General features: G+C 37.2%; 1 protein-coding gene across 3 annotated transcripts in view; it reads right to left on the bottom strand.

The window, feature by feature from the left end:
- Positions 1-953: 953 nt before the first annotated feature.
- LOC306854726 (immunoglobulin superfamily member 21-like) overlaps positions 954-24,068 on the bottom strand; it is a gene marked incomplete at its 5' end in the record, with an annotated part of 209,342 nt that continues 186,227 nt past the window's right edge. For 2 of the 3 annotated variants that reach the window (XM_079392967.1, XM_079392965.1), the window contains 5 exons: positions 954-2,278; positions 5,970-6,008; positions 8,325-8,517; positions 12,308-12,408; positions 18,225-18,705. In XM_079392967.1, the coding sequence (XP_079249093.1) occupies positions 2,202-2,278; positions 5,970-6,008; positions 8,325-8,517; positions 12,308-12,408; positions 18,225-18,705 (891 nt within the window). In that variant the 3' untranslated portion in view covers positions 954-2,201. The remainder of the gene's footprint in view (positions 2,279-5,969; positions 6,009-8,324; positions 8,518-12,307; positions 12,409-18,224; positions 18,706-24,068) is intronic. The other variant, XM_079392966.1, reaches the window with a different exon arrangement.

Genomic DNA, 24,068 nt, shown 5'->3' with positions numbered 1-24,068 from the left:
AGAGTGGCAGAGGACAAACCTAAACAAGGCCATCAAGGGCTGAGCCGCATTCATAGCCAAAATATTTTTATCTAATAACTCCCATCCCATGAGGCATTACTGTAGGTAGGGGAAAATATTTTGTTTTATAAAGGCAATCAAGATTATGTATCATTGCATGTTATACAGCAACATCCAAAAGAAAAAAACAACATTAGCCAGACTGTTATAACAGTTTGCTAGTGTGCTAAACAGGGTATAAAGAATATGAACAGTCAGTAAGCAACAATTTTAATTGCAGATTGAGGTAATAATAATGACGATAATCAACTGAAAATAGGTACTTCCCTATAGGGCAAGAACATGTAGCGTTGCATGTTACACCCTGTCCTTCCATCTTCCATTGTGTAATCACATACAGTGAGAACCCACAGCCTGAGACTAAATATATATATATATATATATATATATATATAAATTCTTAACAAATGATAAATAACTTCAAGTTTAAGTTTACGATTTTCAGTGTGGTAACAGACTTTGGGACCCCACTATACTATTTTACTTATTTTTGAGAATATGGGCTCCTAAGGTGCATTTAGGTAAATTTAAAATGTGGGCTAACAAAATTAATTAGTTACTGTATTTAGGTTAATATAAAAGTGTTTGGGTGAATCGGTGTGCCTGGGTACCCTCCTGATATATAAGTCCTGTCATCCACAATGCACCTGGTGAAATGCCCTTTAGACAAACATAATGATTCTAGGTGATGTACCTTCACTTCAACTAAACCTGAACCTGAAATAACAGAGAAGCACAGTATTTGAGATATTCATTTAACCACAGTCAAACTGTTCATAGACCTCACTTATAATGATGATCATTATTTCATTATATCGGCACACAGTATCAGAAAACAGTTGCTACAGCATGTATTTTGCTTCCGAGTATCAAAAAGACAATCACACACTGGAGTCATTTTAAGTTGATCATCTCCATTTTTAATACAGGTGATATGAAACAAATGCAACAACCCTGTTTACACTTGGCTTCACTTGAGCTTCCTTTGGGGGATGGAGGGGCCGTAATGGTGGCTAACATGATCCTAGCAGTAACTGTTAGATTAGAGAGAAGGACTGTACACAATGCAAGTCACTGAATATGCGACAAAAACTTAAGAACAGGTAGGCGACAAACAGATGAGGAGGGGAAATCATCTCTGAACGTCACATGCACCAGCAACCCCCAAGAAAAGCTGTCGTCTTTCCTCTGCAGTTGAAAACAGTCACACGGATGTCATAGATACTGAACACATGAAATCAGATTGTAGAAAGGCCACCGATTTCACCTTTTTCTAAAAGCCTGGGTAGGATTTCAGTTGGGGATGACCAGACGCAAGCAATAAAGCCATTATCTGCTATATCCCCCTCGCATCTTCCCCCCAAACCTCTATTAATTATTTTTTAGTTTTCTGCTCTGTAATATACTTTTCATTATTTACAGGGATGTACACAAAATACACTTAAAAAGAGGATCTTCCATTTCTTCGCAATAAAATGTCACAGGACGTTTAGTATTGTCTCTTTTTTTGTTACATTCCAGTCGAAAGCCATTCAAGAAAACCAAACGGAAAAATACTGTGATCAAAAAACACAAATGGCATAAAACACGGTCCTTAAAAAGGGGGCGTTTGAGTACGGTTTGTGCCAGTGTGCAGTAATTTTAATGGAGGCAACTCGAGGACGGCTAGGTGGAGTTGAAGTGACAGTCAGCTTTGTCAGCGACCCACAATTCCTTAATGTCTTTTCTCCACGCTCCAGGGTATGACATTTTTGTTCATCGTGAACACCAAGCGCCTTTTTGCTTTTCCGAATGACAGGTCTCTGTTGATTGACAGGCAAGTTTAACGCAAAAAAAAGTATCTGTGTGGTAGGGGCAGACAATAAGGAGGTGCTTGTTCTCATATTCAGCATGTTATTTTCATATAATTATTATAATTTTTTTTAATCAGCGATATTATCTCCATCTGGATCTTTTTTGGTGTGTGTGTTCACATAAAAGGGTGGTGCGCCCCCTCTTCGGGGTTCAGGTTCTCCCACAGATGAAAGCAAGGTAGGTTTATTCACGGTCTAGGGAAGGCTCGTGAGTGTGTGTGTGCGCGCGCGTGTGTGTGTGGCTGACTGGAGAGGAGGAGTGTTTGTGTGCAGTTGAATTGAGGATATTCACGTCAGTTCAAAAGTCACTGTAAGAATAAGTGGCAGGCATATCAGTCCAAGCTTGTGCAAAGCAGGAGCTCCATCTGAAAGAGGAAATAGTAATTAGTATTTGGCAGGAATATACTTATCACAACTTTGTCTTAATCCAGTTTTGCTTATAGCACTGTCTTAAAGGGTAAATGAAATGAAGTTCTGTCATTATTTACTCACACTCATGGCATTCTAAGAGTCTGTGCTAATGTTTTTAATAGGGTTGGGTACCGAAACCCGGAACCAATATGGCACCGGTGCCTATGTAACCGGTATGTACTAGAACCGAATCAGAACGCAGATTTCGGTGCCTCATTTCGGTGCCATGCCTGAGCGATCGATTTAAATATTTGTCCTTTGTTTCTCCGAAACGGACGTAAGAAGCATCATCACCGGCACCGCACGTGAAAAATTATTTCCCGACTGAGAAAATGCACGTGAACTCAATTTGGAAAGCTCTAATAATACAAGTCCATCGAATCTTTTTAGTAATGCGAGTGTGCTGTGCTGTTTTCACATTCCGAGTTAAAAGCACAACTCGGGAAATGAGAGCATCCGAGGAGAGCGTGAATGCAGTTATTACACTTGCTCTGACGGCAGCAGGTAGCATTCAATTAACTAGCTAAGCTACTACTACTCCATAGGCTACTAATACATCGATTCGCAATGGATTATAAATAAACTTAATTATTATGAAAATACCAGAGATGGCTTGAATAACACATAAAGTACATTGTCATAGTCGAGTGTTTATTGTATTTATTTTAACACTCAAAATGTTTATATCTTCTGTTTACTCAGTTACAGTAATAGCAATGCCTTTGTCCATATCCTGGAGCTTCATGAGTTCCGCTACTTCTGTGACTGGATATGTTGATTTTCTGTGCGATGGCGCCCTCTGGCGTCCAGTATGAATGAAAAAGACAATGTATTTAGCGCTAATGGCCAATCCAATTATTAATTGGTAATTTTTTTAATTGATATTTTTATAAGTATCGGTTCAGTCCGGTACCGTTTTTAAAAGTATCGATTTGGCACCGGTATCGAAAAAAACCAAATGATACCCAACCCTAGTTTTTAATGAAACAAAGAAAAAGAGTTTTGAAAAGTCTTTATGCAGCTCTAGTTGATCAGGGGGCTATCAAGCTTCACAAATAACAAAATAAAGCACTGTAGAAGCTAAATAAAACACCAGTCCACATGATTTGTCATATATTCCAAAAAACACAATAGATTTGTTTAAGAAAATGTATTCATTTAATCATAAATGAGCAAGTAGAGCTTCTGCATGCGAGAGTCTTTGCTGTAGTACAACGGGCAAGAAATCTGTAAGAGCGAGATTCTTTTCTATACTTTACATAATCATCTAATGCACTCTAAAAGGTTTGAATGAGCTGTCCAGTGGTGCAGGATCACTTTTAACATTCATGCATACTACACGATGTTCAATAAGCACTAAATGATGATAGCTGTCTTAAGTATTATGAGCAATACTTCAGTGCTGATGTAATTTTATTACAATCTCTCTTATTTTCATTGACAAAACAAGTGGTAATATATATAATTACTTCTACTTTTATGGCTTATAATGGTGTCAGAGCTAAAATTAATATAACTCAAGTAGCACTTCATACCCATAATATGAATACATTTTTTTCCCTTTATGGTCAAAACTCAGTGGTTATATTCAGAATGAAACCACAGCACAGTACATGGTATGCTGCCTCAAAAATGAAGAGTAAATATACGTAAAATAGTATATTACATAGTTGTCACATGACCTCATGACTTGTTGCATATGTAATTCTTAAATTATTTCATATTAATAGAATTCATATTTTAACATATCATATTAATTTAAAATGATATATTTTTAATTGAAAGTATTATTTTTCTTTTTTTTGTGTAAAAACATTTTTACTTCAGTTCAATCATATAGAACTGAAGGAGATGCAATAGTGTGGAATACAGTATTGCATGCATTGTGCTCGGAATGTACACTGCATATTTCAGCAAATGCATTAAGCATTCCAATCAGAAATTAACATACTGTGCAAACTATAAACTATGTATGTAAAGTACTATAGTAGTTTGCCATTCTGAACATAACCAGACTTTTTAACTAAGGATTCAACAGGAGAATTCCAGACATCAGGCCATTTGTGAGCACTACAGTCTTTAGGGTGTTATTTTGTGAGTCGAGTGGGTGTTTGAGATTCAGACACATGTCAGACATAGTGACCTCCCGAGGCCTTGTTCTACAAGCCATTTGACTTGCATACGAGGGGCATCTGAGGCTCGACTCAAGATCTGCGCTCACGTTGACCTGATTCTGTCCTTGCTCTCACACACCTGCCCTGCCGCATTTGCATATTCAAATTTACATTTGTAGATGCGGTGGTGCACAGGAAAGAGGTGCGGTGAGGGGTTTTGGGTGAGGCAAAAGAGAGAGAGAGTGAAAAAAGAATAAGAGAAAAACATAAGAAATAAAAGGCAGAGGTCTCCTTTCGCCCTTCTGCCTGACAGTTCTTCATCTTTACATTTAAGACTCTAAGAAACTGTAAATGAGCCAGCACTGAATGTATAAAACAACTGTAATCCATCACTGAGTTATATTTGCTGTGGACGCGCTGGTGCATTGGTAAGTGATGGCTTACTTCTAGATTCTAAATAATGAAAGCACAAGCCTACGGAAGACACATGGCCTCTTGAGAGGAAGAGAGGACAGAGGGAGACCAGCGACAATAAAAACACAGTATGTAGCTTTAGAAAAGTCTCAGAGAGGGAAAGAATTAAAAAATTAAAAAGACCAGAGGAAAGGGCAAACTAAATAAAACTAAACTACTATAGTATTATCTAAAGAGCAGTGTACTACAGTGTCCCTTCAATCAATAGAATAGCTGGTTATTGGATCAATGGTATTCTCCTGTCCTCAGTGTGATTACAGAGCAAAGCCTATACTTTTGTTTGCTGTATAGCTGCAATTTATCAAACCACAATTAAGCAATTTCACAGTTCTATAAAGTAAGAAGCAAACACTGCTTTTGTAACATACAGCAATTCCAAGAGAACAGTTCCACACATTATAATGCTTTTATATGTAGTATACGCTATAGAATGTGATTCAATTAATGGTGTCCAGTTTTCATCTCGAAAATTAATATGGTGATTTAAGCATCCAATTTGGCATAAAGAGGTCTTAACTTTTGGCAAAAGTGACTGGTTGATTTCTCACCCTCAAAATGGAAGATATTTTGCAACTGACTTATTTTCATAACTTAATTTTTAAAACTAACAGTGCATTCTCTTGCAGTGCTTCCAAAACATGTTTTGTTGTCACATAACCTGTTGCATGCTTTTTGCTTATTTAATTCAACAAGTGATTATCTCAGAAATAAAAAAAATTATTTGGAAAATCTAATTACATTTTGTGCAAATAATAATAATAAAAAATAGATGTTTTGGCAAATATTTGATCAATGCGATATTGTTTTTGGTTCATGTGCCATTCTAACAATGTTACATCAAGTTGAGTGCAATGCATTTTGGGATAGTATTCTGACCTTGCTGCATTTCTGTAATTTTTAATAACTTCAGTTGTGCAATTATACCACTTGTAGGAAGAAAACACTGTGGAACTGCTCTCTTGTAATTCTTAATTCATCAAGGATTCTTCTCAAACAAGAGGCAGCAAAAAGCTCACACAGCCAAGGAATCTAATCATTGGGGCGTTCAAATACTTACTGTTCGGATTCTGTGTGTTTTTCATCATACTTGGGTTTTCTGCAGAACAGAGAAGAGGAGGGGGAGTTGAAGAGTAAGAGGTGGAGAAGGAGAGAGCAGAATATATTAATAGATAATACAAGAGATAACCATCATAGGTTTGTGCTCTAATGAAGGATGAAAACCACAAGTCTCTTAGAGGCAAGTCTAGAACACCGCCGAAGAGTTATCGGCAGCCAAACTTCATAAGTTCACTTCTATTCTTGGCAGGCATCAATGTAAAATCCACCAAAGACTGCACCAAAGACCTTTGGAACTTTGAGCTCTCTGTGAACTCACAGATGAGCAAACTCCAAAAAATATCAAAATCTTTTCAAAGAATCCTCAACCGCCTCCACGACCACAAAAATCTATTAACAAGACCTGATTAACAAGCTTCCTTTCTCCTAAATGCTCATCTTTGTACTTTAATACTGAAGGGCTCTAATGAATGGCTATTGAAACGGGTCAATAGTAGCCCAGTTCAAAGGCTCTTAATCACCATTCTCCCCTCTGTGCCAAGGATGTTTTGAATGAGGTGGATGATGGCGCAGGCCACACTAGGCTTTTAAATATACATTAATGTTCCTCCACGTGAACTATTCCTGAAGTGATGTTCTCCCTAAAGAACCGCTTTTCACTAAATGTTGGGCACATTATGTGATTATTTACTCACTCACCCTCATGTTATTTCTAAGCAGTGTTTTCTTTTTCTTTTTTTGCAATTACAGTGAATTAGGATTGAAGCTTTGAAGGTTCAGGAAGGATACAAGTCAGCTGCACCATAAAGGCATCATGGGCCACACAATTCAAACATGAACACTGATCAATTAAGTTGCTATTCACTGAAAATCTTGACATCTGCCTGCACATTTAACTAATTTCATTTTAGGCTTTTTGGTTGATTTAGTTCACAAAATCAGTTTAAACTCACTGATTTAATTATCTGCCTGCAATGGTTGACAGTGCACTAAAGGGGAAGCTTTCAGATAAGTTGAAATATAGAAGAGGGACAGCTTTATGGATTGATGAAATTATATATATAAGATACTTTTGCATTCTTTTTGAAGTTTGAAAGCTTCAGTCTCCATTCATTGTACAGTATTTGTATGGTAATCAATTATTTAATTCAATGTGTAATGGCTAATTATGTTCTCAGAAAAAAATACAAAAAAAAGTTATTTGTAACATTTAATTCAATTTTGTGTGAAAAATGTTTTAACAAATACTCAGTCAAAGAGATACCCAAAATGGAAGATCAAGTCAAATTCAATGCATTCAAATTTTTGAATTTATAATGACATGAGGGTGGGTAAATAATGATAATATTTAATTCTGTGTGCCCTATCCCTTAGCAAAAGTCGTATGTGTGTTGTACATGATCATGCATTATTTTGAGGAGTGAGAAGCAATTGCTTTTGCATGTGGTTGAATCTACAATAAACAACTGATTCAATTGATCATGGGTGCAATTGTATGTTCACGCCTGATGTTAAAGCGTACTCAAGCTTGTTGTCCTCAGCCTTGGCTGTCATTCGGATTATCCAGGGGAGCACCGACTGTCCTTCATCTTCCAAAGCATGTTTGATTAGATCTGTGCTCACGCTATAGGCAGATCTCTCATAAACCCTGACAGCTTCGAAAGCTCAGGGGGGAAATTAGTCCATGTGCAGCAAAAAAAAAAACAACAAAAAAACACTCACATGCACATGCACACACGCGCACACACACACACACAACAGCATCAGCAAGCAATCTCTTTCTAACATCAATGGAAACAAAGCCAAGACTTAGTGGGCACAGCATCTGTTTCAGGAGCAAAGAATGGCCAGACAAAACCACAGGGGAATGAATCTGTCACACAAGCACACAAAAAGGCTATTTTTCTCTTAACAAGATGTTGATGATTTCATATTTGTGCTAAAAAAGACAGTATCCCTTAGGGAAAGACATCTGTGACCCAAAAATTCCCAAAAAAATACTGCAGATTTGACCATCATCATGTGTTAATGTAATCATCTATTTTTTTGTCACAATTTTTCTGAATAAGCTGCTTCCCTGTTTGGTTTAAATAAATAAATGTCCTTATATGCAATATTTGGTTTTATTTCGCATTTTATCATAAACTAAAATGTTATTATTTTTGGACTAAAATTTGAGTAAAATCAATGAATGACTTGACGAAATACTGACTTAATTTAAAGGTCTTCAAAAGACAATCAAATAAAATAAATAAATAAATACAATAGAATACAATGAGAAATAGAATTCCATAAACAAAGACATTTAATTATTGCATTTATGATAGAAATAGGAGTTACTGTTGGAGCTACTCACCGAAAACAATGAGGCGTATGTGTGTGTCAGTGGAGCCCAGTGGATTCTGGGCCGTGCAGCGATACATGGAGCCATTGAGTTCTGGAGGTACTCGCTCCAACACTAGTTCCTTCCCATCTCTCTCAGCACTGCCGTCCAGCAGTCTGCCACCAACCCGCGTCCAGGTGAACAGAGGCTCAGGAAACACCTCATTCTGCAAGTAGTGTGTGTGTTTAGTACACAGGGATGTGTACATTAAGGAAAAAGGATGAAGAGAAAAAAAAAATCAGTCCAAAGAAGAAAGGGATGTAAAATATTTCCGTACGAAATCAGTTACTGACCTATATTTGATTTTTTTTACTTATTAAATTTTTTCATTGCAATTTAAATTGAGAATGATTTATCCATTTGCTCACCTCACCTCACTTCACCCATTTCTTCTTTCGATAGATAATTTCTCAAAATGAATATCCTTTTTTAATAATTATGAAATCATAATGTTGAAGTGTAAAATCACAATTGATTTTACATTTATTTACTTAATACAGAATGTATATATAAAAAATGTATCCGTTTAAATAATTATCAGCTTCAAAGGCATCTTATATCTTTAATAAACAATATATTACGAACAATAATAATAAATATAACAAACTCATAAAAAAAACAGCTTCCTTTAAAAAACAATAAAAACATATCAATACTCAATACCTTTCCATTTGGAAGAAAGGACAGAAAATAAGAAAAATAAATCTTTCACCAAGACATCAATGAAATGCAATACTATATTGAGACAATTTAAGCATTTCTTGTTATAGACTTCAAGGAAGAGGAATGTAAGGGGTTTGATGGTTGTTAGGGGGGTAATGAAAAACATCACATTAAAAAGGTAATCCACAAGAGGCAAAATAATATCAAGAACTCTTATTTTCTCCTTTACAGTGGTCCATGGTGTGGCATTGTCTGCAACTATGCCTGGAAGCCCACTAACACATACATAAGTTAATGTCTATTTGAGCAAGTCCTTGCTTTTTAATACTTGTGAAAGCTCACTATAAGACTACTTGATTCTACACAAGAGGACAGGTGTTATGAAACCAAGAAATATCAGTGCCTGTGCCAAGGCTACATCCCTTTTCATTGTAGATCCAGTTTCCAGACATGGGAGAGGATATCTTTCCCCTGCTGATCAAACCAATCTACCCATGTTCTGGGTGTGATAAGTGACTGGCTGGCACAATCCATCTAACTTCACAAAATCGTGTGGCTTGTCTGGGTGACCTTTGATAATGGCTCATTGGAGAGTGTGGCTTGCCTGTGTGTCACTGGACTTCCACATTCACACCATGACAGCAGTGAAATGAGTCTGCACTTGCTGGTGGAATCAGGTCAAATCTACATATCCCCAATGGCACTTGACCGGTTGAAATCAAGACATAATGGTAAGACAAGCTTTCGGAGAGCATAAATGCTCTGTACTCAAATACAAAGTTTAAATTAGAAAGGAAGGAGACACCAAGGTGACCTCATTTGTTGGTGGTTAACTAGAGTCTAAGTAAACCAAAGGGGATATTGAGTCTGTTTGAACTGCAGGGTAGTTTTTCGTTTTTTGTGTTAACATTTTTCTTATCTACATGTGAAACCCAAGGCCTTGGAGCAGTTAAGGATAAGGGAGATGCACTTCCTAATACATTTCTATTGGCTTTAAAATCCTCTGAAATCTTTTATGCAAACATTAAGATCCAAACTGGATTTATGTCCCCGTCAAGTCTGTTTATGGTGACCATTCTTCTATTATTTAAAGGTGTACTTCAAATATGTAAAATGTGGGTGGAACAAACACACAGATCTGCCAGACCAACTGCCCATGCACCAACCAACTTGCTCCCCTACACAGGTTACTCCATCTTAACGTTTTATTTCCATCCAAAACCCAACAAGAGAGGGCATTTTTGACGGAAAATTCCATTTTAGATGGTAGCTATATTTTGAAGCATGGTTTTAAGCTGGTCTGAACATGTCCAGGCTGGTCTAACTGGACACTGATGAGCTTAGACTGGGATTGCTGCCCATATAAATGGTCTACCAGCTTGCAAATGAAATGACCAGTTTTGATCTGCGAATAACAAGTCTAAATCTGCTAATCATCAGTATAGACCAGCCAATGACCAGTTTACACAAGCTCACAGCCCATTTAACCGGCTAGAACACAGCTAAACCTGAAATTTCCAGGAGGAATAAAACACAACTACTGTAACATTCTTTTAAATTCATGACACAAACAAAATAGCGCAAAGTAGATTCAGTGATGATAGCATATCAGGTCTAAATTCTTTCCACCTGAATGCCGTTGGCTAGACACATCTCTGAGTTAGACCTGTCACAAAGATTGGGCGGATCATCACCAAACTGTTCTGTGTTTATCTGCTGGGGAAGATTTTTTTTAAGCTTTTGGCAGACGGTGATATAGTTGCACTGAGACAATCTCCCTGCTTCACTAGGCTTGTGGAGCTGATGGACTATTGAAGCAAGTCTAAATTTGGCGCCGTTGACAGTAAAGCGCTCCTGGCTAGCTCTGTGCTCGCACCTGTTTTGCTAGCTAGTCTGACAAGAACAAACGAAAGCAGCGAAATCCCAGGAAAGCTGCAGTGGAATACATCAACAAATAGCTGATTTGTTTTTTAATCAGATGCTCTTATGCCTTCTGGTGAGAATACCAATCAGAACACAAACACAAGTAAGAGGAGTTTAGCGTTAGCAAAAGGAAGCTAAATGTTAGCATAATAAATCAGCCTGCCTTATTTTTCACTGCAAAAACATCCTTTTTTAGATCGGTTTTGGTGTTTTGTTTATAGCATTTTACTGGAAAGCATCTTTTAAACAAAATAAATTTATACAAGAAACAAAACAGCAGTATATTATACCTTATACTGTACTATACTTATATCCCAACAAACTATAAAAAAGTTTAAAACTCGTCCTAACTGAATTATTTTTCTTATTAAGCACAAACATAACAATTTAGTGAGATTTTATGCTTAAAAAGAGAAAACACTATTTGCCAACAGGGTAAGACAAATAAACTTATATATTCTCAGAAAGTGTTAGAATTTTGCTGCTCAAATAATTGTTTCTTACTTTAAAGATATTATTCAGATATTTCTACTGGAAAATAATACCTAATTAACAAGAAAATTGCTAACCCTTTAAAGGGAACACATATTCAATATTAACCACTAGTTCTTAAAATAAAGTATTACCAGAATTTTTTTTTTTTTTTGTTCTGAATCACCAATTATTTCCTTTAACAGCTAACAGCATGCAAAGCGGATAAACATCTAAACGGAACAAATGTGACCCATGTTATCGTTTAGTGATTTTATGACAGTTTTTCATTTAAAGAGATTTATTAAATGCAACACCACATTAGTTTTCTTTCCTTTCTTCTGTGTTTATAGAGATGACACTGAAATATAGAGTGCTAACAACAGAGAAATCAATTGGAAAGAAAAGATACATCGGAAATATAATCGGAAAGAAAGATAATCTGAAAGAAAGATAATCGCCATCTAAATGCCATTTAATCCAAAGAGCATTGTTGTCACTCAGTCTGTCTTCTTCTATTAGACTCTTATCTTATCTCACAACCAATTTGCAGCCCTAAGCACTTTTCAATAGATCATTTTCAGAGTTTTTGTTCTCATGACCTTTAAAGGACTTTGGAAACCCTTTATTTTCATTTCATAGCAACTTACATGATTGAACGATTTGATTTTGTCAGATGCAGTGCGCACCCGTCCTCAGACAGGCTGAACCATTTGGATTGATAGCTCATGGATAGCAGTACCAGGTCAGGAGCTGACAGATACACGTGTTGTATTGCACACTCTGTAAGAATGGTCACTATAGCCGTACATCACACAGGCTTAACTACACATGCGGGACAAACCTCCTCGTATCCAAAACTGAACTTGGCCCTGGTTTCGTAACCCCCATGGACTTACCACTGGAGATCCTACCTGGAAACCTTGGACGGTGATGCGAACCGTATCCCCTACCTTTGCCCTGGTAGGGGTTATCATAAGCTTGGGGCCTTTAGGAGCCGCTATGGAAGGAAACAAGAGAAAACTCAATCAGTTTTTGTTGCACAGCATTGCAGACCCCCCTCATGACTGTAAAGCGCGTTTGGGTGTACAGCAATACACAATAAAGCGCTATATAAATGACTCATTCATTCATTCATTAAAGCAATACTAGTATACCAGCATAACATTAACAGACTAAAGTCATGGCGTTTGACTTGGAGGTCAACTTGGAGATTCTCAGTTTCCTTCATTGAAATTGCTGAGGAGTATTTATTTCCCAAGAGAGACAAGGACCTAAATTGGGTAGACACTCATTACTGAAGAAGAAACAGAGCATGCAAGGCAAACGGTGGAGGAAGTAAGATAAGAGACACTTAGAGAACTAATTCCCTTGTATTGTGTGGGCCGAATCTCCCAGATGGGTTTAATTTGGTCTCAGAGAATAGCTGGGATGTGATGATGGAAAGGAAGGTTAAAAAATCATATTTTGACCTTCTCAGGCACTGAGGATTCCTCTTGTGTATTCAGGGGGAAGATAAGAAAGTGATTTTGTACATGTCTGGAAAGTGAGACCACAAGTTTCTCAAGTGAAACTTCCTCTATACGGCAGCACGAGCTAGGCCCTTTATAGCGACAGAGTCTGAGTGCGAGAACGCCTCTGACTGGTCCCGTGCTAAGTGGTTCTGCATCGTTTACCATGATTACCAGCATCCACTCTGTGTAGCCCTGAGAACCATAAAACAAGTTTTGTGAGCCATATGTTTGCGCTAACACATAATTCCAGAGTGAAGCTTAGTAAATGAAGATTGGACTTGAAATTGTTCAAAAATACATCCCACTGTGGCCTTTTTTCAACCCTCATTACAGTTAATGCAACGCTTTGGCTCCTACAACACATACAGATAATCCAACTACTGAGAACTATGTGAAACAATGGCTAATCATGCTTTTAGCCATCAATCAAGCCACAGAGTGTCCAGCAAAAGCTAATGAGGCATCAGGCCAGTCTTAGTCAGTTTAATGATTACCCCCCAGTGCTGCTTAATGGATTATGATTTCCGCTCTCACATTTGTAATGGGTCCTATGAATGTGTATTTCACACATAAATCAAGTTATGGCAGGACACTACACCGAATGCACAGAAATCTTCTTTCGCCTGCTTACTTATTATGGAAATGATTGGGGATATTAGCGGCCAGGCTTTGCGGAGTGGAGAAAGAGATGTGAAATGCAATACACAAGAGAGATTAAGAGCTTGTCAAGGCATGAATCATGACTCAATGACTCCATTGATTTTCCCCAAGAAAACAGTTGAAAAACAAAAGGAGACCATTGATAGGGTTTGTGTTCTGATAGAGCAATGGGCACTCAAAGGCTGACCCTGCCTTTTCCTTATCAAGTGGTTGAATTAACGGATCAGTACCTCGGATTGCCTAACCTAAGCCCTAAACACCAGAGCTGACAAAAAAAATTCACTGAGCTGTGACATTTTCCTACCCACGGTGCCAGGTAACTGTTCTGCCATAGCATTTTTTTATTTTTTAAAGAAAAAAGGGTAAAATTGCACCTGATAAAAAGCATTTTGAACAGAAATGGACTGAAAAAGCCTTATGAAAAGCTTGCTGTTGAAGTAAGTTGATGGCCAGATGTCTGGGGCCAACTCCAGGAGGAACATTTGGTGACCCATGACATCCCCTTTGATTACGGCCGCAAGCACCGTAACTGATGAGCCACAGAGACTTTGACTTTTTAGGCTTCACTAAAGAAGGCAACTACAAAGTCTAAAAGTTTTCGTGCACTATATTCCAAGTGTTCTGAAGCCGTTCCACAGTTTAATGTGAGGTATAGATGAATATTTAAAGGGGTCATATGATGCTTTTTTTAAATATCATTATTTTGTGTATTTGGTGTAACAGAATGTTGACATGCTTTAATGTTCAAAAAACATAATTTTGAAAATACTGTACATTATTGTAGTTCCTCTATGCCCCGCCTCTCTCAAACGCTTCGTTTTCTACAAAGTCACTTCTCCCGACAAGCGTAGTCTGCTCTGATTGGCCAACTGGCCCAGTGCATTTTGATTGGCCGAACACCACAAGCACGAGTCGGAAATGTAACGCCACTCTCCATAATCGTGAGCTTTAGTTTTCAAAATAAATGTAAAGACAGTTAATAATGTCCTTAGTTTTACCATCAGTTCAAGCCCGAACGGGGAACAGAGTCGTGTGACAGACACAATAATGATGCTTGTATGTATTTGCAGTACACAATGCCGCGGTTGTGAGACCGTGTCTCCCTCTCTCACACATGTGAGCACACACACGATGCGCAAAACTCCGTATTTGAACAGTCAATAGCAAATACTTAAACTAATAACAAAACATTCATACAGTCGTTGATTCAGAAGCGCCAGATTGTCATAGCAAAGTCAGAATTACCTCCTCTCCTAGGTTCACGAAACAGTCATCCATAAAATGCGTTGTGATAACATCTGGGTTGTGCTGTTGTGTTGGAAGTAATCTTAATGATTCCTAATTGCTTCTACTTTCGGAAGGTCAAATAAAGTGCTTTTGCTTTCGCACAGAAAGACACAGCGTCTCCCTGACATGACTGCCTGTATCAACACTACTGCGGTTACTGAAACCACGCCCTCTGTGAACTTTTGGGCGGCATTACGCAAATATTTCCACATCGTGACGTAGACATGTGGGGGCGTGTTTGAATGAGCCGTTTTAGGAGGGCGTGGCACAGTCTTAACTTTGATAAAGGAGTCAAAGTAAGCGCTTTGTGTCGCTCTGTATTGGAACCTTTCATATAATAATACTTTTGCACAATGACAGATTATTAATAGCCTTTCTTGTTCGTCTTATCTATCATATGTTGCTACTGTGCTATACATGTCTTTTAATTTTATAGTAGGCCCTATATATTTATATATAAATATATTACTTTTTTCATGAATGTAGGCTTTTACAACCATACAAAGAGCAATGTGTAACATTTTACCAGATTTAGTCCAACACTTATTCACTTTTATTTGTTCCCCACTAAATGTTTATTTTTAATTTTTTCACTAAAAGTTTAGATTTTATAAAATTATTGTGCACTCGTGATTTTACTAGAGTAACTTTTGCTACTGAATTATCCACTAACCTAGTTTATTGTAGATTTTTTGTCATAGTGTTATTTTTATTATTTTTTCTTTATAAGAGAGTTGTCTATGTTTAGTAGATTGTGTTTAACACACAAAAGAGTGATGATCAGTTCAACACACATTGAGGTATAGAAATTCTACACTGATAAAAAAAACTGCGCTGGTATAAGATCGATATCGTTATCGGCCGATACTCATAATTTTTGGTATCGGATCGGGATTGGTTCTGTAAAAGTGATATCGAGCCACTCCTAACTTTTCTTAATGCATAATAAAATATACAATATCAACTACACCAGCATAAAAAACAGCCTAAGCTGGTATATGTAACACTGTCCAACTTGATGACTCTGGGCTTAATGTAATTTACCCAAGTACAACATGGTCCTGGATCAACATTTTTATCAACCAATCAGATTCTACCTCTAGGTTTACTTATGACTGTTGATACAAATATTCTTCCAGGACTAACAAAGGATCCATGTTCAATGTGTATAAATCATGTCATATTTAACACTGGCTTTCTTCGTAGACTTGTTTGACCAACTTCTCGTGATCCACTGAACCTCCAAGCCATTGAAACCCTTGATAGAGAAATAAGGTTGTTTGAATGCAAACAGATTCATTCACACTCCCACACACAACCCACAACAAACATCTGTGTACTTATTATCAGTCTATTGGGTGGAGGAACTTGGCGTGCAGGCATAGATCATCTCTAGCCTCTGGATGCGAGAATATAACTCATTCCCCTTCTGTGTTTTTGCTGAATCAGTAGCACCTTCACTCATGCAAATCCTTACTGCTGAGACTGGCTCAGCTTTAATTATGGAGAGGCACTGACTGAATCACTGCATATTTGGAAATGACTGACAGACAGCCAAGCCAGGGCAACAAGCCCAGCTGTGATGCTCTGAGGTGAGGACAGCGTTCTGAGAACACCTCCTCCACAGACCAAACGCATCCATTTAGAGCGCAGCCAAGTCTCGCCTCATGAATATTCAGTGAATGTAATACAAATTTGAGTCGCTGTCAAGATGTTTCTGTCTCATGTGAAAATATTCAAATCTATGAAAGATTTATGACTTGTGGGGGCTTCTATGACGTGTGTTTCATTTTCTGACTGGGTACAGGTTAGTGGATCACCAGTACTGTGTCATGATAATAACTGAAATTAAACCTTTTACTGGAGCAACTGCATACATAATATCTTCCAGTCTTATTTCCTCAGGTAATGGCTGCTAAAAAAAATCAACTTTGTCATTACAAGAATAAATTACATTTTAGAATATTCAAATATAAATCAATTGCAATTGTATTTCACAATATTACTGTTTTTACTGTATTTATAAAAATGTGTTTAATTTTAGGGTTTAATTCTGACTTCAAAAATGACTGTTTTGCACATGATAAGCAAAGAACAAAGGAAACAGATACAAAAACATTCACACATATACATGCATTTCTTCACATAAGAGCTCATAAAAAAACAAACAAAAATAAACAGCTTTGATGCTGACACAGTCAATTAAAAAATAATTTTTTTGAAGGAAATTCAATTGATAATATGGTTTATATACTTAACTGTAAGGTCTACCATTGCATAATGCAGTTAATTAAAATACAGTGAATTTACAGTGAATTTAAAAGCATTTTTTGCTTTTAAACTTAATGGATGCAAAACAAAATAAAACCTTGTTCAAAAGCTAATGAATAAATCTGGCATCGGTGCAAAAATAGATTCACATTAAAACTTTATAAAACAAATACTTCTGATTAAAAAAGGGTGATTTAAAAATGTAAAATAATATTGTTAAAAATGTGTAATATAATACAATTATAAAAAAACATATGGCAAGTTATGTTAAACAATTTAACCCCATTATGCTCTTTACCCCTTTAAAAACATGTTCTTCATCGTCTTGACTGGTTTTGGGATATGTCTCAGACTCTATATATATTTTATATTTCTTTATGTATCATTAATATGTGTAAATAACATAAAGCAGTCGTGCCAACTGAAAGCTGTGTGAATACATCTACTGCAGTATAAACAGTAAAGCAAAAGCTCTACCAGCTGACGCATTTCTATCATCGCACAGTATGTTATTGACTAAGGGATCTGTCTTTTTCCCTTTAGTCTGACTGTGCTAAATAAACCAATTCCTCACGCACTGCATCCCATGATTCATATTGGTATATCGTGGCTTTATGTGAACAAAGTTTTCTCTGCTATCATTCTCTCCTGTGGTTGTAATAATTATTTCATAAACAACAGGGAATCATGTTGAAGTGAAAATAATAATCACACGCTAAGAGGTAAACGTGCAAAATTCCCTTTATGCTTGATTTCTTTAATTCAGGTTGGCTTTTTCAATAACGTTGTTAAGTTAACTCAATCTACTGCGCAGACAGCTCAATGAATTGGCCTGTCAGTCACTGGGAGATTTTGCATTCTGCATTAGTAACTGCAATCTGCTTGCCTGTGACGCAATTAAGCAGCAAATAGAAACCAGTGTTGGTCTCACTGCATCTGTCAGATGGGGATATAAAAGGATTCACCCGCGATCAGACAAGGGGAGGTGAATAATAAGGTTGAAGGTCAAAAACAAAGCTTTCACATTGATCTAAAGATCTGCATCCTGCCAAATCAACGTTAAAGCCAACAAAAGCACTCTTACCCAGTATGACCTCAGTCTGCATAGGCATGGAGAGAGCCGGGTGCGTGATCTCGCAGCTGAAAAGGGCATCGTTATCCAACTGCGGATTCAGAGTCCAGGTGAGTTTGGCCTGAACCAGCACAGATCCATCGCTCTGGGGGATCTGCATGTTGCTGAAGTAGTACAGGGGGTCAGTGCTCTGAACCCAGCGTGGGAACTCTCGGCTGACCACTGTCTCTGGTATGGTCTCTGTGGCTGGGCTGGGCTCTTGGCCGGGTTGTCTGGCCATGTAGCTCCGCCCAGGGCTCTCTGTGTTCAGGCGTCCGGGCCTGCCATCCGGACCCAGCAGAGATAGAGACTTTCTCAGCTTAGTGTCATCCAGATCCCTGCTGATCAGAGGTCTGGCTCCACGCACGCCAGCGGAGCCACCGCCCTCATAACCCACGGTGGACGAAACGTAGGAAATCACCTCTATCAACTCTCCATCCCGCTTGAAATATACCTGGAAAGAGAGACAGAAAGTTAATGATTCTGCACTTCAATCAGACTAAATTATTTAAATTTTTTAAAACATCAGGTAAACCCTTTAGTCTGACTGTCAGTTGGACTAAAATGGGCTGCCTCCAACTAGTCTATAAAAATATCTGAATAAATGAATGAGTTAATGAATTAATGAACGAATGAATGTATTTGGGATGGAAACAGACTCCAATCAGCCCCTAAATATGCTGATATAAAAAACAAAACAAAAAAACTAGCAATTACAAAAAAAAAAAAAAAAAAAAAAAAAAGGACGTGGGATTAAAAAAAAGGCTCTAACAGACCCTAAAATTTGCTGGTGTAAAAATACAAAAGTATTAAATAATAAATAAAATAATAAAGATAAATAAATAAATGTAGGATGGAAACTACAGAAGTTCTAAGAGGGCATGCATTATTATTATTTTTTTCCCCTTCTTGTTTTCTCATGATCACGTGGGAAAAATGCTTAATGAGTTAAATGCATTGCGTTCTTGTTATGGGCTCATCTGCTTGTCTGTACATAGAAGGCTTTATTAATAATGTGTTTACTGAGTTTTTGGTCTTTTTGGTCTCAATGCATTAAGCCATGTTAAGCGTTATCCTTATAATGGTTTTCTATTGTAAGTCATGATCATGAGAAAAAACTATTCTTATTGTGTTGACATCATGAGACAATTAAGTCGTGATCACAAGAAAACAAGAAAGAAAAAAATAATAATAATGCATGGCCTCTTAGAACTTCCATAGGAAACTGACTCCATAGAGCCCCTAAATTATATACATTTTAAAATAAATGAAAATAAAATCTATAACATTTATTAAATAATTTAATGTAAAATTAACAGCAATACTAATACATACAATAATAATAATAGTTGTTATTATTATTCCAGCTACTTTATTTTTCCTTGTCAATTTAAAAGACATTTGATTTACAATTTGTATTTAAAAATATGTGTGAATTGATTACTAAAAATTTAATTTGTAATCAAGTTTGACTAGTTGTTGTTGCATCAAAAGAAACTTGTGACTGCATGAAGATGCTAAATCAAACAACTTTGGATGTTAAAATATAATCTGAGAACTATCAGTTGACTGTCAGTTGGATACGCAGGCTGGTTCTGAAATCGTTTTGCAGATTACACATTTCCAGCATGAAAACCAGCATCATTTTGGTATGAAAAGGCATGGGAAAACTTTAAAAAGAAAGAGGATGCAATAGTCAGTATCTGCCGCAATGAAAGTAAATTGTGAAATTACCTAAACAAAAGTATCTGGGACAACGCAAAAGCATCATTCAGCCCACAGCTCCAGTGAATGGCAAATATACACGACAGTTTCTGCTTTGTGTTTTGTGTTCCACTAGCGCGTTGCTGTAACAGCCTCTCTCCACTACAGTGCATTTGGGTATTAAGATTCCCGGCTGGTAAATCACTTGACAGGGAATTAAGTTCCCACTTCAACACACAACCTCCAGATATGTGTATTAAATTCAGTAGGCCTAATGCCTGTAGCATTAATGTTTGCACAGTGTTCTGCTTGTACCCCTTTTACTCTCAATCCCTCCTTTTCCTATACCCTCCACTGCTTCACAAGAAGGACTAAGAGGGGTTTGGCGTAAAGTACTGCATGCTATATATATATAAATATATATGTTTTATATAATCTGCTTGTCCATGCTGCGACCTTTGGAGACTTTAAATTCTGTTTGCACAAGATCAAAGTTTCATTGCATTACACAAGACCTTTCCTTGCACATTCCTAGCACTTTTTTGCCCTTTCTTTACAGTATGTGTGTGTGTTTGTCTGGCTTTAACTTGATCTCAGCATTTATACCCCCACACTCTGTTGGGTAAATAAACATAATGCTACAAGGGTGAATTAAGCTCACATCCTTGAGAAGTCTTGTTTCCTGCTAGCAATACCAAAAGAATTCAGAGAGTGACAAAGTGAGAGAGGCTTGTAAGGGATAACGCTATTTCCCTTCATGCGAGGACTGTTTTTTGCGGCTAATGTGCTCTAAAGTACACACTTTATCTTGGCTGCTGAGAGGGGTTAACAGCATATACCACACTGTGGCTTTTACTTATAATATCTAACTATTTGTGCCTGCAGCCACAGGGAAGAGCAGACAAAGCAGATGCATAGTGGAACCCTCATGCTAATAGCTAAGGCTCCAAACAGCAGCTAATGGCTAATATTAGTGGTTGTGTGAGATAACAAAATAATGTCTTGACTACAGAGCCATTTATAAAGGACAATGCAATAACTCATGCTACAGTTGAATAGAGGCTAGTTAGGCTTCGGTTTTACTTAGTCAAACAAAGCCGCATGAGGGAGTTTTCTGAGCATGCATACTATAGCATCAACACCACAGTTTATCACATTCCCGCTTTCCATTTAAACACACTATATCAAGGTTGCATAAACCCCCCAGGGGGACTGGCACAGTAAGAAGTGTACAGTAAGTCGCTTTGAAAAAAAAAATAAAAATACATCCAGTGAAATAGTAAACTATATGATAGTGGTTCTCCAAGGCTTTTTTTTTTTTTTTCCTCCAAGGCTTTTTCTTGCCCGATCAGAGAAATAATATTTTCCCTCTAATAAAAGGAGAGAGAAAAAAATAAAAACTGTTAAAACAGTACTAGTCTGAAATGTTATTATCTTGCAACTGTTTTCTATTTCAATATATTTTAAAATGCAATTTATTCCTGTGATGGCAAAGCTGAATTCAGAAGCCATTTCAGTCTTCAATGTCACACGGTCCTTCAGAAGTCATTCTAATATGATAATTAACTGAAACAAAACCATTTGAAAGGTGGTGTATTTTTAAATAAATTATTTTTGCAAAGAATATTTTACTTAAAGTAATTTGCAATATAATGTGCAAAAATATACACTTAAGAGCATTATGCATTACACAAACACACACACACACACACACACACGCATGGGAAAATATTACTGATTTGCTAAATAAATATTTAAGTTGACAAGCAGAATTCACAACAAAATGTTACTTATACCCAAATGTTTCAGTCTGCAAAGTATCAAAATGTGAACAAATGATCAAGAATGTGAGCCTTGTTTTATCATACAAAACTAAACAAAATGTCTAGCCGAACTCTATTAATTTATATTATTTCTGTCTCGGGTTAACAAATGTTACGTTAGAGTCCTTTATATTCAAGTAAATGTGCCAAATGTCTTGCAGTCCCTTTATGTCTCCAGCATGTGGAGCTATAAATCCTTGGCCACAATCTGGGTAAGATCTGAGAGAGAGGTAGTCTGCCTCTGCAAATAGTGCACAGAACTCCTATTCATAGCTATGCTAATCACCAAGGTAACGGTCACACAACATGTTCAACTCATTCCCAGCCTTTCTTTTTTTTTTTTTTTTTGCAAACACGGTCTCTTCAATTATTCATACTGTAATACAGCTCCCTGAATTTTGCCCTGTTTGAACATAATTCAGTTTTTGCATTTTGTGGATGGCATACTTGAGCTTTTACTTTAACAGTCTCAAACATGCATGCTCTCACCAACATTTTTGTAAAGAAAAGAGTCAACATGCTCTTAAGTTTTGTTTAAAATTGCTTAAACATGTCCCACAATGTCCAATTGATATGTTATAATAACTGCCGTACATTACGGTAAGGGCCATTAATCATTTCAGCAGAGCATTGCTTATTACTGGTAATGTTATCACACAATGAGCAGGAAAAGGCCATTGTTTCTTTTCACGGGGGATAATCAATTGTCCTTATATTAATTTCTCTCTAATGTGCCTTCAATAATTGCCTTGTATCTACAGCCGTAGTCACAATGCTCATTTCCGTCAATACAAATTAGATATTAGACATGTTTGACGTGCTGTTGATGGCTGTCTTTGATTGGTTGTTGTCTGGGGAAAAGCAGAGTTTCTAAAGTCCTTTTTACATTTACATTACATTACATTTACATTTATTCATTTAGCTGACGCTTTTATCCAAAGCGACTTACAATTGCTATACAGTATATGTCAGAGGTCGCACGCCTCTGGAGCAACTAGGGGTTAAGTGTCTTGCTCAGGGAAAAAGCACTTTTTTGCTTTTTAGGGAGATGCCGGGCTGTCACACGTCTAACTCCCACACAACCCGAAATAGTTCCGCATGAACGCAAGCACTCGTGTCTCACGCCTTAGTAAGGGGAGTAATTACACAGCACCCAATGTAGAGTCTATCCAGGCAAGATATATTGCACAATAATACAGTAAGTGCTGAAATAAGCCAAAATACCATGTAGTTCAGTGCCCTTGAAGCGTTTTTTGGCAGTTCTTAGACGCACAACATTACAAAGGAGAGGGGGAAAAAACACACCTCAGTTTCAGGTCCTGAATCATCGGTGTTTCAACATGCTTTGCACAATAGATGCGCACAAAAAAGAACGTGTGCACCCGCACCTCTGTGGATTTGAATGAGCGCAGCAAACAAACAGCGATGTAATTCTGCATGCTCGCCAGAGCACAATGGTTCACGCTGCCAGCGGAGCGGTTTGCCCGTGAATGGACGCTAATGAAAGCACCAGCATGCAGCTTATTGCCAAGCGCACTATTTTGAGTGGAAAGCTCATTTAGAGACTTGACAATAGTGGCTGTTCCTTTTCTACTTCCTAAAAATTGTCATATTTAATCAGTGGAGTGTCAAAGAGATGATGGCCTTACTTCTGCTGTTACAATGTGGGAGTGAGAGCCGAACGGACTTAATGACGGATAATATGGGGGATGATTATCTAGCTCTCTTTCAATCAGCACCAGATTGTGCAGAAGATACACTAGCCTGGCCTGTCAGTTGATGGACTGCTGTGTTTTCGAATGCTGCTCTTCATGGTATTTAAAGACAAGAAACCTCCAATGAGGCCCATCGGATATGTGAGAAGACTCCCAAACAAAATGCACCAAAAATGTTTTGAACAAATATGATTGATGTACATCCACATGTGTCATATCAGTGGCATAGACTAGAGAAAGCAGTTATATTTTATCTAAGGGTGAAATTGCAGCATGGTGATTGAATGCTACACATTTTATCTCATTAACCTCTCTATTATCAGACACCTTAATATAATATAATATAATAAAGGTAAAAAAAAAAAAGGAGTCTACAATTGCATTAGTAATCAAAACCTATGACGTTGGATAGGTAAATAATAATGTTCAGGACCACCTTGGCTAGCTAAAAGGAAAAGAAAATACAAATAAATACTTGGTGCACATTTAAAGGAACAGATCACATATTTTTTATTTATTTATCTCTTGTTCTTGACTCATTGTTGCGCCAGTTATGGACTGCTACAAAACAAATA

Source organism: Barbus barbus (genome assembly GCF_936440315.1).
Source record: "Barbus barbus genome assembly, chromosome: 35".
Lineage (NCBI taxonomy): Eukaryota > Metazoa > Chordata > Actinopteri > Cypriniformes > Cyprinidae > Barbus > Barbus barbus.
The sequence above is the reverse complement of the archived record's forward strand: the minus strand, read 5'-3'. Positions and strand labels throughout refer to the sequence as shown.